The 18220-nt window shown below is 43.5% G+C and overlaps 1 protein-coding gene across 4 annotated transcripts; it reads right to left on the bottom strand.

Moving 5' to 3' along the window:
* Window positions 1-538: 538 nt before the first annotated feature.
* TMEM169 (transmembrane protein 169) lies at window positions 539-18207 on the bottom strand. Of its 4 annotated transcripts, XM_075756981.1 has the most exons (6): window positions 18096-18207; window positions 17676-17859; window positions 14564-14676; window positions 13437-13550; window positions 5869-6303; window positions 539-4399 (listed from the first exon to the last, which is right to left on the bottom strand). In XM_075756981.1, exons 5-6 carry the CDS (start codon window positions 6170-6172, stop codon window positions 3777-3779), a joined length of 927 nt encoding a protein of 308 aa, XP_075613096.1. In that variant the 5' UTR covers window positions 6173-6303; window positions 13437-13550; window positions 14564-14676; window positions 17676-17859; window positions 18096-18207; the 3' UTR covers window positions 539-3776. The 4 variants fall into 4 exon arrangements, with proteins under 4 accessions (XP_075613096.1, XP_075613099.1, XP_075613097.1 ...); XM_075756984.1 differs by lacking the exon at window positions 17676-17859 and having other exon boundaries at window positions 18096-18201; XM_075756982.1 differs by lacking the exons at window positions 13437-13550; window positions 14564-14676.
* Window positions 18208-18220: the final 13 nt, after the last annotated feature.

An 18220-nucleotide genomic window follows, 5' to 3' on the forward strand; every position in this document is an offset into this window, starting at 1 on the left:
TGTAGTAAGACTGTGTAGGGGAGCATAGAGGGTGTAATTTAATATTTAAACACCTCAAAGAACTGTATTGGTAGATTCTCCTTTGACTTATCAGAGACATATGTGGAGTACTTAGAAGCTGTAAGAAATCTTCCCAGCACAGCTGTAAATAGCAGCTCCAAGTCACAGACACACAGACCATATTTGTAGAGTTAAATGTACATCCTATTTTGGTGTGGAAGCGTGTCCCTACAGATCCTTGAGGCTAAACCCAAACAGATACTCAATAAGTGAAATTAAATCAAAAGTTTTTGTTTGTGTGCTATGAAGTAAAACCAAAGAAGAACCCAGAGTCCAGAGATCTGACAGTTCTGGATAGGCACAGGTTAACAAGAGGTAAAAGTGAGACCCATTTCAGATGCACTTTAAAGTGGGTCTTCAAAGATAATTGACTTGTAATCAATTATTATCAACATAGAATGACTGTGTCCATCCTACAGAACTGTTTTTAACACAAAGTCAAGCAGAAGCATGAGAACAACACTCTTCTAAAGCCAAGTACATCTTTATTCTCCACCCAGGCCAGCAAGGATGGGAAAAGGGAATGCAATTAAAAATAACAATCAGCAAACACACACTGTCTTAAAAAAAAAACCATCCAGACTAGAGCAGCCAGAAACACACTCAACAATCAGAATAACTGGAATTCCCTGCAGTTTAACAGTGGCACGTAAGCAGAAATTACTTGTGAGTTTCTGAAAGCAGGGGTAGAACAAGACAAAAACTTGTGCTTTTTTTCTGTTACAACAATTGATAATGATTATATATTTTGCAGCAGGCAAACCGCTCTGGGAGATAACAGGCAAGACAGAAAGCTATCCAGAGTTGTTTTGAGAAAAGTTTGAATAAAACTTTTACAAATAGCACCAGAATTAACCCCAAGCTTAAACTAGCCCCCACCAAAATCAATGGCAGAACACCCTGACTTTGGCAGGAGCAGAGCCAAGCTTGGTTAAGTCTAAAGAAGTAGAAAACACACGATGGATTGTTCCAGTATATCCCCAAAAAGGTGGCCTCCAAACCCAGAAGCAGAGCTGCCATGGCAGAGGGAGCGTACTATGCCTTCTCTGACACTCCTTTGTGTCTACGTAGCAGTAAGAGGCACAGATTTGGTTTTGTCTCCACTCTGGCAGGCCGTTTGCAATCCTGAAAGCAAATCCTGCAGCTCAGCAGACATTTCACATGGCTGTATTCTGTAATGAGCTAGTAGTCGTCATTCGAGCCCTCTGTAAGCCGAAGGCTCTTTGTGCTACTGACCCCAGCCTTTCGTCTAGCCTTGAACAGCTGCTGTTTGGCAGTGACAGCTGAATTGGGTTTTCTCCCTCTGCAGCAAGGCACACTTGCCAGCCATCCTTTCCCCAAACCCGGTTGTTTGCTGCATGTTGGGGCCAAGATACACAATCCACTCCTTTCACGCCAGCAGCGTCCCTCTAGGCAAAGCGTGAGAACAGTTGCCAGGGGCCTTCCTTCCCATTAATGCTTGATAAGCATCACTTCTTCCCACCCTCCAGCTATGTGAGCCTGCGATTTCCATGTGGAGGAGTATTAAGTAGAGTGGCTGCGCTGGGTCACTACAGACTGCCAGCACTGGCATGACTTGTCCTCAGCTTCTCTATTAATTCAGAGGCATATCAAGCTCCCTGATTGAAAAAGCCCTGCGAAAGGCATTTCACTGCTTGAAGTGGTCCCAGGCATGTCAGCCTCTTTGAACCCCTCTGAATCACCTGCCATTGCCTCACAGGTTGGGGTTTATTTCTTTATTTTTGCTGGAAGTTAGTCATTGCCTTTAAAGACTTAACCAGTAAAAATAAAAGCTGCGCATCAGGAAGCAACAAACACAGCCTGGCTCTACCTGTAAAGTGTGGGGCCAAGCCTGCTCTTGATATTTGGCTTGTGCATTATTCACACCGTTAATCCTCAAGCCAGCACTAAGAGGCTGCTTTGGCTGGACCTCCTGGAAGGGGATGGACCAAGGATGCAACAGGGACTTTATTTCTCACAGCTTCCCAGATGTCCTAACTAGGACAGCCATTCAGTGTAGTTTTGACCTCATCCTTGAAGTGCAACATGAAGCATTATTTCCTGTGAAATCCAGCTTCTGAATGCTTCTCTTTACTACGCTAGAACTACAGCAGCTCCCCCTCTGGTAGGGAGACTGGGGAAGTGAAACACCTATACAGACATGAGTGACTGTGCAGCCTGCCTGACTGCACACTACGAATTATCTACCTACATGCATGCAAATGGTGGACTCCTCTGGGTTGGGGCTGAGCCAGACTTTCTAGCAGCACCAGCTGAACTAGAGCACTCAGAAAATTGATCATGTTTCAGACATGTAAGTCAGTCTCCATTAGAGTCCGTTATACCTCTCTTTTATTTTCCTTGTGTCCTCCTTAGGCCAAAACCCCACCAGTCAATCCAGAAAAAGAACTCTGCTAGTAATTTTTTTAAAGATCTAATTTAAATTTATTCAGCCTAATATGGCCACCTCAGCCTGGTCTGGGAGCCCACTAAGATGCCATGCAAAATCCCAAAAGGAGGGAAACCACTTATGGAAATGAGACATAAGGGGAGGAGGATGTATAATCCATTGCTCTTCCATATAATTAAACCAGGGAGTGTGTGTGGGATGCAGATTTCCAGAGCTGAGGCACTAATGCAGTTTGCACTGGCACTAGCAGACATGGGCTCAGGACACCCCTGTTCTGAAAGGAAAGGTCCAGCAGCTCTTCCATAAAAGCAACTTGAAAACCAGAATGACTCTTTCAGTGAGACCTTCCCATCCCAAGCACCTTCCCCTAAGTACAGGTGCTGCCAGTCCACACTTGCATTGCAGTGACATGCAAACTGATCACCTTTCCTCAGAGCAGAATTTTCTTCCTTATAATGCAACAGTTTGCACTGCACACTGTGTACGACTCCTGTTGCCCATTCCTTCCCAGCAGTGCACCTATCAAGACACCAAATGCAAGTGTGTCCTCAGCACCTGTGTACCTACTGTCTCCTGAAGGTCCTTGGTGACAGGCCCATCAGGTCCCTACACACTGCATTACAGAGCATGCCCTACTCTTCCATCATGTGATGGGTGCATTTCAGGTCAGCACAGAGCTCACATGTCTTTGTCAGAGGCTATGCTGTCCTCTCCCAGTGAAAAGCTGGGCACAAGTTTTTGTAGAAGTCTATTTTTCAAACTCTGACAGTGTCTAAGCTGTTAGCCTACCTGGAAGGTTTGCTGCACTTGTCGGAAGGACCGGTAAAGGACTCTTTCTAGGAAAGCCACAGGAACATCGCATTTCACGATTTAGTCTTCACCTCTGAATGATTTCCTAGCTCCTGAAGATCATACCGTAGTAGAGACTTCTTTTCACTGAGTCGACAGGTCACTGTTATGTCCCATTCCCTAAAGTCTAACTTTACAGAAGTGGACTTTTCAGCATATATCTCTGCCACCCCAGAAAGAGCTCAAGCCCCATGGACCTGGATTTTCTCACCATTCCCAGAAGTTGTAATTAGCTAAAACAAGACGACAAATCCTTGGAGAGCCATGCACCTCCCTACCCAGACCATGTGAAGCTAACACACTTGAATTCTGTGACATTTAAAGAGCACTCCCAGCCCAGTATTTTATTCATTAAGTTTGTGTTTAAATATATATATATATTAAAAAAACCCCAGCGTGTTACTTTCTAGGTGAAAACCACTCACATATGACCAAAATAGCCAGCCAGGACAAAGGCTCAGACTGCCGAGGTCTCAACCCCCTGTGCAGAGCTCTTGCCAGAGAGACTACCTGAGATATTGTCAGAATCTAGCAGCTCGACAATGCTGTATGGAGAACAATCTTCCAAACCCAGCTTGCTGCAGAGCCAGCCACAGAAGCCCTTCTCCATATCCCTGACAGCATGCCACCAGTACCCAAAGGACCATGCTACCTGGACCACAGCCGAGTACAGGCCTAGGGAAAAAGACACAACCATAATTATAATTGGGTAGAAGATGATCAAAAAGGGACAAAAGGTGATTTTGTGCCAGAAGGTCCTCTCTTCGTTGTACACCAAGAAGATGTTGTACCATGTAATGGTTCCATAGTAGAATGAAACCACGAAGGACACTACAAAAATGATGGGGAGGCAGATGATGGTCCAGAGGACGATGTGGGGTCCTCTGTCCAGCCCAACATCACATTTCTTCTTCTTCTCAAGTACATCCTCTTTAGGAGGTTCCTTTGACTTAGCCAGTTCCTGCAGCTCTTTGTCCGTTAGTGTGACATGGATGTCCACCATCTGACCCTTCTTCTTTCCCCTGGTGATTGTTCCAGTCAAGGTGACATATCGGCTGTCTAAAGGCATGTTCCAGGCACCTACAAACACAGATAAATTCATCAACATTAGATTTATTTTCTGTATGGAGTATTTTGTGTAAATCCCCAGAGACACCAAAGACAATTAGATAGTGCATATGGAGTTAAATTTAAAAAAGATGGAACACAAGAAGCAATGCAGTATAAAGAAGATTATCACAGAAGATAATGGAAGAATAGCTAATGAGGGAGAAGATAGGAATTCCAGACGACAGAAATCACAAGGGAGAAGACTCCAGCATCTGCACTGGGGACAGTATGTGAAGTGAAAGTGCAGCAGGAGTATATGAGAAAGAGATGAGACAGAGTAACTGAATCAAAAATGGTTTGCCTGTTTTCTCATAGATTTATCCCTGAACAGCATGAACACTTGGGGTGAATCAGATAAATATGACTAAGACTCTTGTTCTGGAATAAGCACATCCACACATGGAATTATACTCGAATAGCTAATATTTCGCTTTACATTTGTACTGTATCTCAATCCAAATTAATTTTCAAAGTTTAGAAAAAACTTACAAACTGTTATGTAATTGCATTTTAAGGGATCAACAAAGGCACCAAACAGGAAAGGGTTGGGATGTGTGTTAAAGTCACAAGCAGACTGCCTTAGCTTACAAGTGACATTGGTTTAGGATGATCCCTGCAGTGGTACTGACCATAAATTCTTCCATGGGGCTAAAATATGCTTCCTCCTGGTCTTAATTCTGACTAGTTTGGAAGGAGGTCTTCAGAGGCTCTTAAAAGGAGGATGAGCAGTTTGCAGTGGCCCACAAAAATAGGAAGGCAGCAGATAAGCCATGAGGATAGGGGTTGGGATTGTAGGGGAATCTGGTGCGGCTGAGGGACTAGGAGCACGCATTCACATTTAAGCCCCTCTTAGCCTGCACTGCAGACCCACAAGAGGATTAGCCTTAGGACCTGCCTCCCACACATCTTCCCCGCAAGGGTCTCCAGGACAGACATCAGAGGTGAAAGTGGCTCCAAGATGCCCCATGGTGATCTTGCCAAATAATCACTCTTAAAGAGGAAGCTGTGCTGAGAATATGCAAACAGAAGGCAACACCAAATCCTAGATAATGAGTAAAACTCCCTGTCGCAGGTAGATCCACTAAATCCATCTGCTTCCATCCTTTCACTTAGCAGGCAGTTGTTTTAGACATGGAGAGGGGCTTGATCACAGCATCATTGGCTTAAAGTACACTCAGCATTTTTCTGGATCAACCCCAGCCAGCACATACATTTAAAACTAAGAGTGCGGCAACAACCAACCTCTGCAAAGAACTGTAGGAAACACTCCGCATCAGCCTGTAATGCTTTTCATTTCAGAGTGTTTTCATGTAGGAACTCAAGCTCTCCTTGCCTGCAGTCTTAGAGAGGGTTGGTCCCACAGTCACTTCCATTTGACCTTAGTGCATGCTGGCATCAAAAGAAGTTTATAGAAAGTGGGTGTTCCCAGGAATACATACCATCTGCCATGGATGGACCGAGGAACTTGGAGCCTTCCTCAGAGCTCCTTTCCCCTCCTTCTTCATCTGCCTGTTCTTCTTCCACCTTATTCTCATTGTCTGACCGATACACTATTATTGACTCGGGACGGGACTCTTTCTTCTTCTTTTTCCTCTGGTCCATAGTGGCTTCCCCATCAAAGGTGACAGTGGTTGCCACAGCCCTTCTCACGGAGCCACGGTGAGGGCTCTGGCTTCCAGATTTGCTCTCTTTCTGCACAGTCTCCTCCATCCCACTGCTGCTCTCAAGCACCTCACTTGGCATCTTGTAGCACTTGTTTCCAATCTAACAGCTCCTGCACTTAGAAGTCATTGATTAGACAATGGTCCCATGGATGCTTTGTTTTGGTAAGATGTCCCACTGCTGACATCCAAACTATGCACTCCATTCCCAGCCTAAAACAAGAGAGAAGGCTGAAAAAGTGTCTTTTTCTTACCAAGCAGAAAATAAAATGCCAGAATTCTCCTACAAAGGGTTACTTCAAACTGGTTTCAATGTCATCTGAAGATCCTTATTACTGTCCTGAACATCAATTTTATTACATGCATATATGTTTTGTAATATCACCTAATGGTGATTCTCAGGTTCAAATTTTAAATATAACAAACCAAAGCTACTGGAAAAGGAAAGAGTATTAACATTTATAAGAAGAGATTAAACAAGCACAGCTTACTGGGTGAATTTAACATTCCTCTGCAATGCCAGAAGCAAACAGAAGACAATACTTTTGGCCCACATGCATGAGAATGAAGAAATTAAACCATAGATGAAAAAGAAGTTGATTGATTTAAGGGCCTGGCCTAGATTATAGACAACTGCAGCAGGAACACTGCGTTCATCCTGCATTACAGCAGCTATATTGGTGCCAGCCTTTCTCATTTTGAGTGTCTTCTGATTTACTGCCCATTGGAAGGATATTACAAAAAGTAATCAAATGATGTCAAAATGAACGATGCTTCAAACCTTACCAATTTAGCATTACGTAGTGCTGTCAAACCTTAAAAATACAGTACACACAGTAGATTTAAAGCAAAATTACAATTAAGATGACTTCACTGAGGAGGGAATTGGAAACCACAGCAAAGTCTTCTGATATTGTGCAGGGAAAACAACCCAAATCTTCACAAATCTTTGTAGCAAATATAAGGGCTCAGTTTTTTACTCCTCATTGAAGCAAAACTAACAGCAATATCAAGTGACACTCTTATCTATGGGAAAGCTGCCTAAGTAAAAAACATATAATTAAACATGCATCGAGGCAGACAAATCCTGCTCCATGAACGAGGAAGACACAGGATTAATGGTTCTGAGATTTCATAACATTTAAGATACTGACGGTGCCAGGTATTCATGAAGTATTTGGGTACAAATCTGAATACACTGAATAATGTTTTAACAACTCTGAAGAGCTCTGTTGAACATTTACATGAACATTTATATTTAAAAGAATGCACATGACCAGTATTTAAGCTTCTGCCTAGTATCTGAGTCATCTCTTTAACAGGAAACTAAGAAACACAGTTATCATAATTTATAGCCCACACACAGTGCTGGGGAAATTGTTTTACTTGAACAGATGCTAGAAAACATTTGAGCATTTTTAGATTTGGCAGTATGGTCCTAGTCTTCCCACAGATAGTTTGTTTTGAAATTTGTTGCAGAACTTTATATCAAGTATTTATGCCTCGTACACTCACACTCACATACACACACAACTTTTGGTTGTATCACTTTAACACCTAAGACTGTGGCCAGTTAGCTCTACATGGCTTTAAAGAACTCAACAATTCAGATTATTTTTTCCATTATAGAAAATAAATCTTCTCTGGTGATCAGACGACACATAAAATGGAATTCCAAAAATCAAGATTCAGCATACCCCAGAAATTGGACTACTTCTAAAGTATGGCTGGGAACAGACTGTTTAGATTGCCATCTGAGTTTACACCTGCCATGCAAAAATGTATGCCTAAATTTGCAGACATATTGGAAAACAGCTCTGTAAAATACTAAATTTACTGCAAATACTGTCCCCTTACTGCCATGTCAAGTGTTGGACTTCAGAACTGCCAAGAAGCAACTCAGCTTAAATATTCCACTGTTGATCAAGGGAAGAAAGAGCAAAGAGGGGCAGTGATAATGAATGCCCTGGTCTGGTGTACCAAATAAGCGTGGTTCAGTGTGAGGGTTGTTCAAGATCACTGCCTGTGCATTCTCCTCCCATCCCAAAGTCCAAGCTTAACAGAAAACGAAGCAAAATAAGGGAATTTTGCCTCCTTTGAGTCTCTGGGAGAAACATCTCATCACCTCCGCCCCCCTCCAGAAAAACCCATAAATGAGCTAATGAGAAGCAATTCCTCAAGACAGTTCTTGTACCTCATCTGCCTGAGGAACGTGGCCTTTACATCTGTTTTGAAGCAGTGTGCAGACAGGCAGTTTTCCATGTACCATAATATAAAAGAGGAATGAGATATGCAAGAAACTTCACAGTGAAATCTAATGCTTTGCTTTCCACTTCCCCCTTTTAACTCCAAAGCAAACCATCCACTGACTTCAAAGATAGCAAGCTCTGGCTCTTACTGTGTTAACATTGGCAGGAGTCCGCGATGTCTTCACGTAAGCTTTCATTCAGCGTTTTTTAAAAATGCCTTTATGGGGAAATTTATTCTATGAAATAAACTCACTCTTTGTAGTAAATTCATCCAGGAGGTACAATAGGCTCTAACATTTTTCTCTGAGGATCGACAATAAAACTTCATGTTTTGCCTGTATGAAATCCTAAAATCACCTAATTGAGCCTAATGAGCTGCTGAGACAACAGTGCAATTCCCCTCCCAGACGTGGTGAAAAGAAAGCAGCCCTGGAGTCACAGAGAAGCCAAAAGCATCACTGCCAGGATGATCTACTAAAAGTCTGGAGACACGGAAGTTGATTTGGGACTAGATTTCCAAAGTTCCTGGCTGTACTTGCATGCTCAGTCCCTACTGCCTTGAAAGGAGGATGAGCTGCCAATAACCCAAAACTACAGGCAAAGATTTGTAGTTGGGCATTTTTTTCTTAGAAGTTTATCCAGCTGTGACCTTGATTAAACCCACAGTAGATGATAAGCTAATGTCAGTTCTCGGTGTGATGCCAAAGCCTAAATGACTACGTCAACCTTGACTATGCGAGGAGGAGCACGGTGATGTTTACTTTCGAATCTGGCACATGTAGGATTGCTACTGGAAACCTATGTCCAGTTCTTGTGCTCACCAGGCAGGCAGGATGCTGATTAACGACCAGAGGATGCTTATGATACCTGAACTATTTTGCTATGTCTGACGTTCTCACCTCACTACAGCAGCTGTTGCCACTGTGAGTTACCACCAGGACTAGCAAGAAACACCTCAACACCCGGGTTATCAAAGGGTGGCAGCTCAGTTTCTTCTCCTCTTGCTCCTGAGCTGAGAAGAGGGGAGGAAATGGGCAATAGGGGGCAAGCCCCTAAGAAGCGCTATTGCTGTCACTGGGTCAGAGCCTTTGGGATAAGGAAGTGAAGGAGTCCAGATTATTCTGTTTAAGGCACAAGGAGGTAAAATCTGATGTCAATCTGGCTACATCAGAAACAAAAACATGGAGAAGACAACGCCTATTTCCAGCAGAGGAGGATGCCGTAAGATAAAAAGATGAAGGATGCAAATACAGGGCAGACGTTAGGTAGGTGTTTTAACAAAGTGGGTAGATGTCACTTGATATACATCATGGAGGGCTGTGGAGAGTTGTCCCATCACTGGAAACTTCCAAATCTGGACTGGGTATCTTGGCAGCAGTTTGGTCACCAGTACTTGACCAGAAGAGGTGTTAATGTGGGAAAGGCTTCTGGTTTGTATTAGGGAGCAGTCAGATTGAAAGATCACAAAGATCCCTCCTGATCTGAAGCCTGTTTTCACAGCAGATGTTTATTCTTTTCTCATCTGCCAATGGAGCAGCTGGGATACCCTCTGCCACCTGGTCCAGACCTTCTGAACACAGCACTTCAAAACACCATCAGCCCCACATCCCGCAGGGATGCTGGTGAATCACTGAGGTTCACACTGCGGTCCCATTTTTCCTGGGAATCTTTTCTCCATAGTTGCAAACAAAAAATGGGCTCTTGCAGAAATCACAGCAGTATACGCAAAGCTTATTTTTTTCTCTCTTCCTTTTCTTCACATCCTGTAAGAACAAGGCCAGCCCTCAGCACTACCCAGCTGTCCACAGCACCAATGCTTTCAGCCATACACCAAGATCTTCACCCCTTAAAAGCCTTGCTGTGAAGCTGAAGCATGACAATTGCTGTGCATCTAATATTGGTGATGTCTCCCACATAGGACTACAGGGGCAGACAGGAATCTAATAACTGTCCATGGGAGGGAAGGAAAAGAAATGGTCGAATTTCAGAGATAGCAGGGAGCAGTTTATTAGCCAAACAATTTGTTATTAATCTCCATGTGAAAACAGATGGAGAACTCTGGGGAGGTGGCTCTGCAAAAACACTCTGTAGAGGAATTTTTAGAAGCACAGTCTTCTGTTACTATGCAGGAAAGCTACTGCTACTTACGCTTCCCATGACAGTATTAGTCTTTGACACATAAAACAGGAAAAAAAAAAAAGCTTGGCCTTGCATCATTTAGGTCAAAGGAAGTTTTTTCCATTGGTTTTCAGGGTTTGATCCTGCTGCTAACAGAAGAGAAATTACCCGGTTTGAATGCAGACGGGAAGGAAGAGCCTTCCCACAAGCTAATAAAATCCTTGATCTTAAATCCCTGCTACAGCACAAGTAACCTTTTTATGACTGCTCAGAGCAGACATGAGAGGAGAAATTGTAGACGGTAAGCAGTGAGGAGCATCAATTTTTATTTTTATAGTCACATAAAACATACAACACAGAAGAAGAACTCGCACTGTGTCTTCACTCACATCATGCAGGGGTCATCTGCAGAAACAGAAAACAACCTGTGCTTTAGAAGCACTGTGAGTTATCTTGGGTGAGGAAGAGATAAGGGGAAATTTACCCCAGAGACCTACCTTGAGAGAGACGTCCCCAGCCACGGACCATCCTCTGCCAGCTCCTTTTACTCCATAGCCTCCCCACCCCCAATTCCTTCTCCACCCAACCCTGCCTCTGATTTTGTGCATGTGCATGTGTGTGTTTCTGAGGATGCATGTTACCCAAAGGATTATTTCCAATCCCTAGTATTTTTAAAGGGGTTATCTGCTGGCAGATTGTACACATGAAAAATAGATGGTATCAGATGCATCCAGCTGTTCAGGACAGATCTGTCACCAGTCAATCATATTATGACAAAATGCACTGGTCTAATGCAGGACATGCAGCCCCAAGCCCTACCAAAACATATGGCAAGACCACTACAAGAAAGCACATTTAATTCAGACCTTATGCTGGGAGAGGACTGAACGGTAGGGCTCCCTCAACAGCTTTGGATCTGCTTTAAACACCTAAGTGATTCCACATAATCTTTCACATATGAATCCTCACCATACCCTGCTGAAACACAGGACGTCTGTCTCCATTTCATGGTGAAATAGCTCAAATTAGATTACACAGTTACTTCAATCTAGCAAATACTCAAGTCTGTGATGAATGACCCATTAGAAGGTGAGGCAAGAACACCCCCTCCCTATCAGTACTAGTGTCTGTGCAGCTTGCAGTGAGCTTCACAGGAGGATTTATCTCACTGAAAATAACCCTTTTGTATTTTAAAACAAAATAAAATGTTATTTTTAGCCAGATAGATTCCCTCATCAGGTTCACCATGCAGCTACCTCTAGAGGAAATAATGTCTAAGAAAGGGGAGAAAAACTACCCCTCATGGCAGCCACCCATTGCGAGGCTGCATTAAGCGTCTATATAACAATAGCAAGAGGCACAGAGAAACACCTGCCTACACCATCCCAGCAAGGCAGGAGAAAGCAAACAGCAAAGCTCATAGATCACACCCCTCCTTCCCTCCATGCTTAATCCACAAGCTTCAAAACACTTTCATTTCTTAGAGAGAGAGAGAAGAAAAACGACCATGCTCTGGGTGTGCATCTGAGCAGGAGCAGACCTTGAGCTGGACTGCCGAAAGCAGAAGATGGCACTGTACACCAGAGCAGAGGGGATAACGCAGTAAAATGACTCATGCCACCAAAAACTTTATGGGTGTTTGCTAATGGAGCCCCCTTGCCCCCATACGTAACCCTCAGGAGCAAAGGGTGCTAAAACCTCAAGCTAAAAGCAAAGGGAAGATTGGGCAAGTGACACAATCTCTGCAGGCAAGCACCAACAGACCCAGGTTTGCTGAGTCCTTTCAGATTTACTGCTGGCACATGGCTCCTGCCTGTCAGCAGGTGGCATTACTGCCAGCAACTGCCCCACACTGTTGATGCAGGGCAGCTTCTGGACCAATCCTGCTGGCGCCATGAGCCTGACTGCATCAGCCAGCATGGGTTGACCATCGCTGAAGATGCAGCTAGGCTAGACTTGCTCGGGTGTGGATTAAGGGCTTGCGGGCTCCTGGTGCATGCTGAGCGGCTTAGGCCCCTTGCTCTCCCTGCTGTCCTCTGTGAGACACCCAAACGCTTGCTGACAGTATTCTGACAGATACAGCCAAAACAACAACAACAGAAAAAAAAGTAGTGAAGAGAGTCATTCCAAAGTATCACTAAATTGTTTCTGGATGACATTTTCAAAGGATTTTTTTAAAAGTCAAGGACATTTTACAGAGTATCTGTTTCATGAATCAGTTCTTTTTATTTTCCTCTGCTGTTTCATAACTTTTCCAAATGTCATAGAATAATAACTGCTGTGTAGATCAGTATTACTAAAGCCTGGAAAACAGAATACAAGAATAGCTGTGCATTTTTATTTTATATTACATGAAATACCTGATCAATTTTCTTGCATACCAACTTTTTCAATATCCCCAAACTGTACTGCTCTACCTTTTTTATAGCAAAAGCCTGAAGTGCTGTCTCTGTTGTGTCCCCATTTCTTTGTTCAGACTGCTAGAAGAGAAATTGAGACAAAGGACTCAGAGCTTCCCACTGCCTCCACAGGGATGAGATCTGCTTATGTTTATTTTACTATGCTACAAATGTCAGTGAATGGCACATGCATATTAGCTTTTAAAGAGAACCAAGGCTTTAAAAAGAGAATGACTTGGAAATGGAGGTTGGTTTGAACTCCTCAAAGCAATTCAAGTGGTTTACGTAAGAATCTTGAATAAACTTAACAGATGTCCCTAAATCTTGTAGGAAAAAAATCTCAACCATAAAGTGGAGACAAGCCCTCTTTGTTCCCCTGCTCTACCCCTCACTTCGGCATTTGCCAAAGCAGGCCATCCTGCACCTTGAAACTGCATGTGCCCACTGTAATTCCCCCCACCATCCACCAGGTCACTGCTGAAGCAAGGGAGTCCCACCAACTAGAGCCCTGCATTCTGCTTCCACAGCAGCGCCCGTAGGCTGGGATCAGGTGCAGCATCTGTTTTTATTGGTATAATACCTGATCCATCCTCAGTTTGAAGCCTTTTTATTAAATGGGATTGGAAGATGCACTAGGAGCTTGCTCCACACATCAAACCGGTGTTGTGCTCCCTCTAAGCATCCAAACAAATGCCTAGAAAAAAGTAACAACGGAGCAAGCATGTAGTACATGAAAACAGAGTTTTGAGCCCCTTACCTCCCTTTCCAGAGTGCAGAGAAAACATCTTCTACACAGTGTATACCCACATACCCACACATATATGTAAGTAAGAAACGCTGGGAGTTGCTAGGTTTGAAGACTGCAAAGCCATGAAGGACCAGTGGTGGGTGTGAAGCACTTGTGCTAATGCAAGACAGCACAGTCCTAGCTTGTTAGACCTGGCTGGCAGGTGATTATTTCAGTGAAGGATTGCAAGAGCTCCGTCTCCTTTCCTTAGGAAATCATGCAGTGCTCTTGCCAGGATGTTTTAATGCATGCTGATCTTTACAGTAACTAAAAACTAGGACCTATATTAGCACCTAAGGCTTTTTTTCCTTTCCTTCCTAACTCAGAAGATCTCTGACCATCTTGGTCTCTTCTCCTTTCCTTCCCTGTTCTGTGCTGGCAAGATCAAACACCCCAAGTGCTTTACTCAAACAAAATGAGGAGACACCACACATGAAATGCCTGCAATTAGAGAGCAAGACTTTGCAGCTATGCAGCCCAGTGAAAAACACAGTCAATTGTAAATCCAGTCTGGAAATGATTATCTGAAAGATACCGACCCCAAACTACATCCTGCAGTTTTTATTTGGGCAAGATATTTGGGGGTTTCAGATCAGAGCTTTCTCTGATCCCAGCTACGGCCCAGGAGTTGCTGAAGAGCCAAACTGCACAGACAGAGAACTGGAAGATTCCCCTGGGAGTGATTCAGGATTGCTTAATGCATTGCACAGTAAATATAATCTAAGATATTTAGACAGTATCTCCAGCAGCAGGAATTAGTTGGCTCAGGGGACTCTCGATTGGATACAAGCACAGATACAGATCCATGATGCCAGGGTATTAAAAATGCAGCACTTTTAACTGCAGACAAGTGAATGCTTCGGTATCATTAGTACGGTATTAGCGGGGTGTGTGATTATTTAGCAAATCTGGCTACATACCAGTTTCAAACTGTTTGATGCTGGTATATCTTGCTCCCCTACGAACTCTGCTTTGAGTGGGGCATCTGTCTTCAGTATCTCCTGTACTTTTTTTAATCATTGAAATGAAATTTCTAGGGATAATGATGAAAGGTTGTAAAATTCTGATTATCTCCTAATTAGACTGAAATCCCCCAAGATACCACTGAGAATAAAGTACCTTTGCAAAGGGGAAGTCCCTAAAGAGATGAATTGACCAGAGAGCCTGACCATCAGCTGAGGCTGACCAGGAGGTGTTCTGACATGGAAACCAGAAGCCATGAAACAGAAAGGCTCTCACTTGCCAGTGAGAGATGATGAAGGGAGAAACAGCCACAGGAGAGAATGCACAGACAGGAGGTGAAAGTAGTAAGGATTTCCAAAGAGGTCTTTTGCATAATCCCACGGCAAGGTCCAGAGAGGTAAGGAAACAAACTCACACTGGTTTTCATTTGGTTTTGGCTCAATCCAGGCATTTCTTGTAATCGGGGTGGCAGGGAGAGAAATGATTGTTGTTATACTTTATGCAATTTGGATTCCCAGAAGAAAGATATGGAGCATCCATGAGAGGGGGAATCTGGGAAAGCAAAGGCAGCTGGAGTGCAAGTCTGATTTTTTCTGAAGGCTAGCTATCAGAAATCACCTTTGACCTTAAAGCTTTTCATTAAATCTCCTCTGCTCTCACCTTCTTTTGAGATGGCTGGCCCCAGGGATACCGCTCCCAGCATTTATATCCTGGAGAGGTTTCTCTCCTATTTGGAGCCATCTGTTTTCTCACATCAGGTTGGTATTTAACAACTCTGAGACCTTCTCTCTTGCCAACATGGATTATGAGCTATGGGAGGGCACAGAGCCCCTGAAGGACAGCAGGCTATGAGGAATTATTAAGGCAGTACATATTGCTGCCAGGATTTTTAAAGCATGGCAGCGTACTGGACTGGCAGGTGTCATCAGCTGAATAGCTGAGCCATAGGCTGGCAAAGCACAAAATCAGCTTTTGACAAAAGTAGCCTTTTCTGAAAACACAGAGTTTCCTATTCATCTCAACAAATTGAACTAGTTCATTTAAAGCCAAGACACAATCTGGGAGCTGTAAAAACAGGAAATCTAGTTTTTCCTCTTCAATCTATAAATAAAAAAGTAGATGTTGAAGAATGACATGTGCTAATCCCACAACTTTGAAGGAGCTGACAACTGGGAAAAAAGCTATTGATGAATTCTTTTTCCTAAATGTGTCATTTTGATTTTTGATTGGTTAATGTTTTAAGTGGTAGATATACCAAGAAAAAAAATTCAGATGTTTTTTAACTTCAAAAAATGAAAATGAAGACTCCAAGGCTTTAAATGCAGATTTATTTTCTTCCAAATGCAAGCTGACACATACTGGAAAAAAAAACCCCAAACCCAGCTATCTAATCAGACACTATTTCCTAACACATAAAAATTAAGAATCTGAACATTAAGTTTATAGAATAACATAAATATGTAAGAAGAGCCTTCTGCTTACTGAATTTACCACTATGGCTGCACGTAGTGCCAGACCAACATGTTTTAATGCTACCAATAAAAGAAAATGAACATTCCTTTGTGAATAAGAAAGTACAAGTGTAGAAGATTAAAATTGATTTTAGTTAATTAGATTTTCTTCTTTTCAGCTTAAATAATTTTCAATTTCAACCACTGGAGTAAAATTGATTCACACAAAGGTACACTTTGAATCCTTGGTTCAAATGCAACCCACATGATAGTGAACATAAGCCACTGCCTTGCTGAAAACATCTGTTAGCATTGGTTATCTCAGCTCTGTTCTTTGTGGATAATTTTGTACCAGAAGGGGCGACCCTCCATTGAATGCCAAGGAATGGATGTCTCCTTTTCTCGCCTCCTTACTCTCCAGTCTTTATGCCTTTCCCCTTTCTCCTCCCACTCATCACTCACAGAACCTTAACTTATATGTTCAGCCTCTTATTTATAGCATTTCTATGGCTATTGAGAAATTCCAAAACCTGAACAATTTATCCTGATAGGGAAGAAAAATCATTTGATAGTGCTTTCTGGGAAGAACACTGAAATCAAGCACGTCATATGAGCAAAGAGGCTCACTGGATTTTCTTTGGTGGCCTGTGGCTCAGTCAGGATGGCAGGCAGGTTGGAATATGAAGATCTAGTTCACTAGCACAGATAAGTGCTTCTCCCTGGGATTAATTAATGATCACTCTGATACAGCCTGCCTGAGATACGTAGGGCAGCCAGAGACAGTTAGTGGGCATGTGTGGAATCTACAGATTGTTGAAGATAATTAAAGGGGGAGAAAATGTTCTTGCAGTGTCACCCACAGTGCTTCACATTTTTGCCCCCAGAAAGTACTACTGTGCTTTAAAATATTAAAGTATTCTACAAACATTAAGCCACCTGGAAGGCAACTTTGTCTAATGGTTGCCTCAGTAGCCTAAGTCAGCAAGTCCATTCCTGTCTTGTCACCCTTTGCTGAATGAGTCTGGACACAATTTCTCCATGCCTTCCCTTCCCTACACTTAAAAAGAGGGTATACAGCTTCCTTTGAAACACACTAAACTTCAGGATAAAGATGTTATCTTACAATTGTCTCTGATTTAAAGTATTAAACCTTAGAATATGTTTTTGGAACAGTAAATAAATCCATTTAACAAATGAGAAAGCCAAAATAGCCTCAATGATTCTCCCACTTTACTTATATGTGTCTTTTTAAAAAATTCTCACTCTCTTTTCACATTAGCCATCTCCCCTGAGGCAAAAATAACACGTCGAAATTAAGATATCCTTCCAAACATCTCTTCTGTTGAAAAGGACAGAGGAGATGCCTGGGAAGATACTGAACACGCACGCACGCACACAATCCTGGGCGCATCAGCGCTGGTTAAAATCACCTGCAATGGACAAAGATGCTCTGTCACTTCACTGTGGGATAGAAAGGAAAATAACCTTGGCTGTCCTCTGTGCCAACTGAATAATTAATACTGAGCTTAATGAGGGCGATTTTAAGTGGGGGAAAAAAACTTCCAAAAGGCATTTTATCACAAAGTGGCTATGTTAGGGCCGTGGTAAATGATATCACCTCAGCGTTCCCGGCCTCTTCCCGACAAAGTCCACGCCTGGAAAGAGGATTCTCCGTCCACGGGTCCCTGGCAGGAGAACGGCAGCAGCTTTCTCTGCTATTTATGACACCTTTAGAGCATTACAGTGACTTCTCCCGGCTGGGGCTCCACTCCCCGTGCTCCTGAGGGCATCATCCCGCGTCGCTGTGGAAGGTGACCCGAAACAGTACAGAAAAATACGAAAACCCCTCCCTTTAAAGCCCACGGACGGAGGCTAGGCGGGTATGCTGAGAGGCTCCAGCAGGCAGAGGCAACCCCAGGGCACCGGGACGCTACCTGAGGAGCCGATCCCTCCCAGGCGCTGAATGAGCGGCCAACGGTCTCTCCACCGCGGGAACAAACCCGGGCGTTACCGACCCGTGGATAACCGCCCCCCTTACCTGCCGCCCGCGGGGCTCCGGTGCCGCGCTGTGCTGTGCCGTGCCGTGCCGTGCCGCAGGAGTGACCCAGCTGGCCGAGGCCCCGAGCACGGCCGGCACCGCTCCTCCGCCGCCCGCTCGCCGGC

The sequence above is a fragment of the Balearica regulorum genome, chromosome 6 (assembly GCF_011004875.1).
Source record: "Balearica regulorum gibbericeps isolate bBalReg1 chromosome 6, bBalReg1.pri, whole genome shotgun sequence".
In the NCBI taxonomy this organism is placed as follows: Eukaryota; Metazoa; Chordata; class Aves; order Gruiformes; family Gruidae; genus Balearica; species Balearica regulorum.

What these genes read in the sequence shown, in the direction of transcription:
- TMEM169 (XM_075756983.1), bottom strand. Translation starts at nt 6,172, where the DNA reads ATGCCAAGTGAGGTGCTTGAGAGCAGCAGTGGGATGGAGGAGACTGTG. An exon ending in CGGTCCATCCATGGCAGATG is followed by an intron (nt 4,400 to 5,868) that starts GTATGTATTCCT and finishes CTGTGTTTGTAG; the next exon opens with GTGCCTGGAACATGCCTTTA.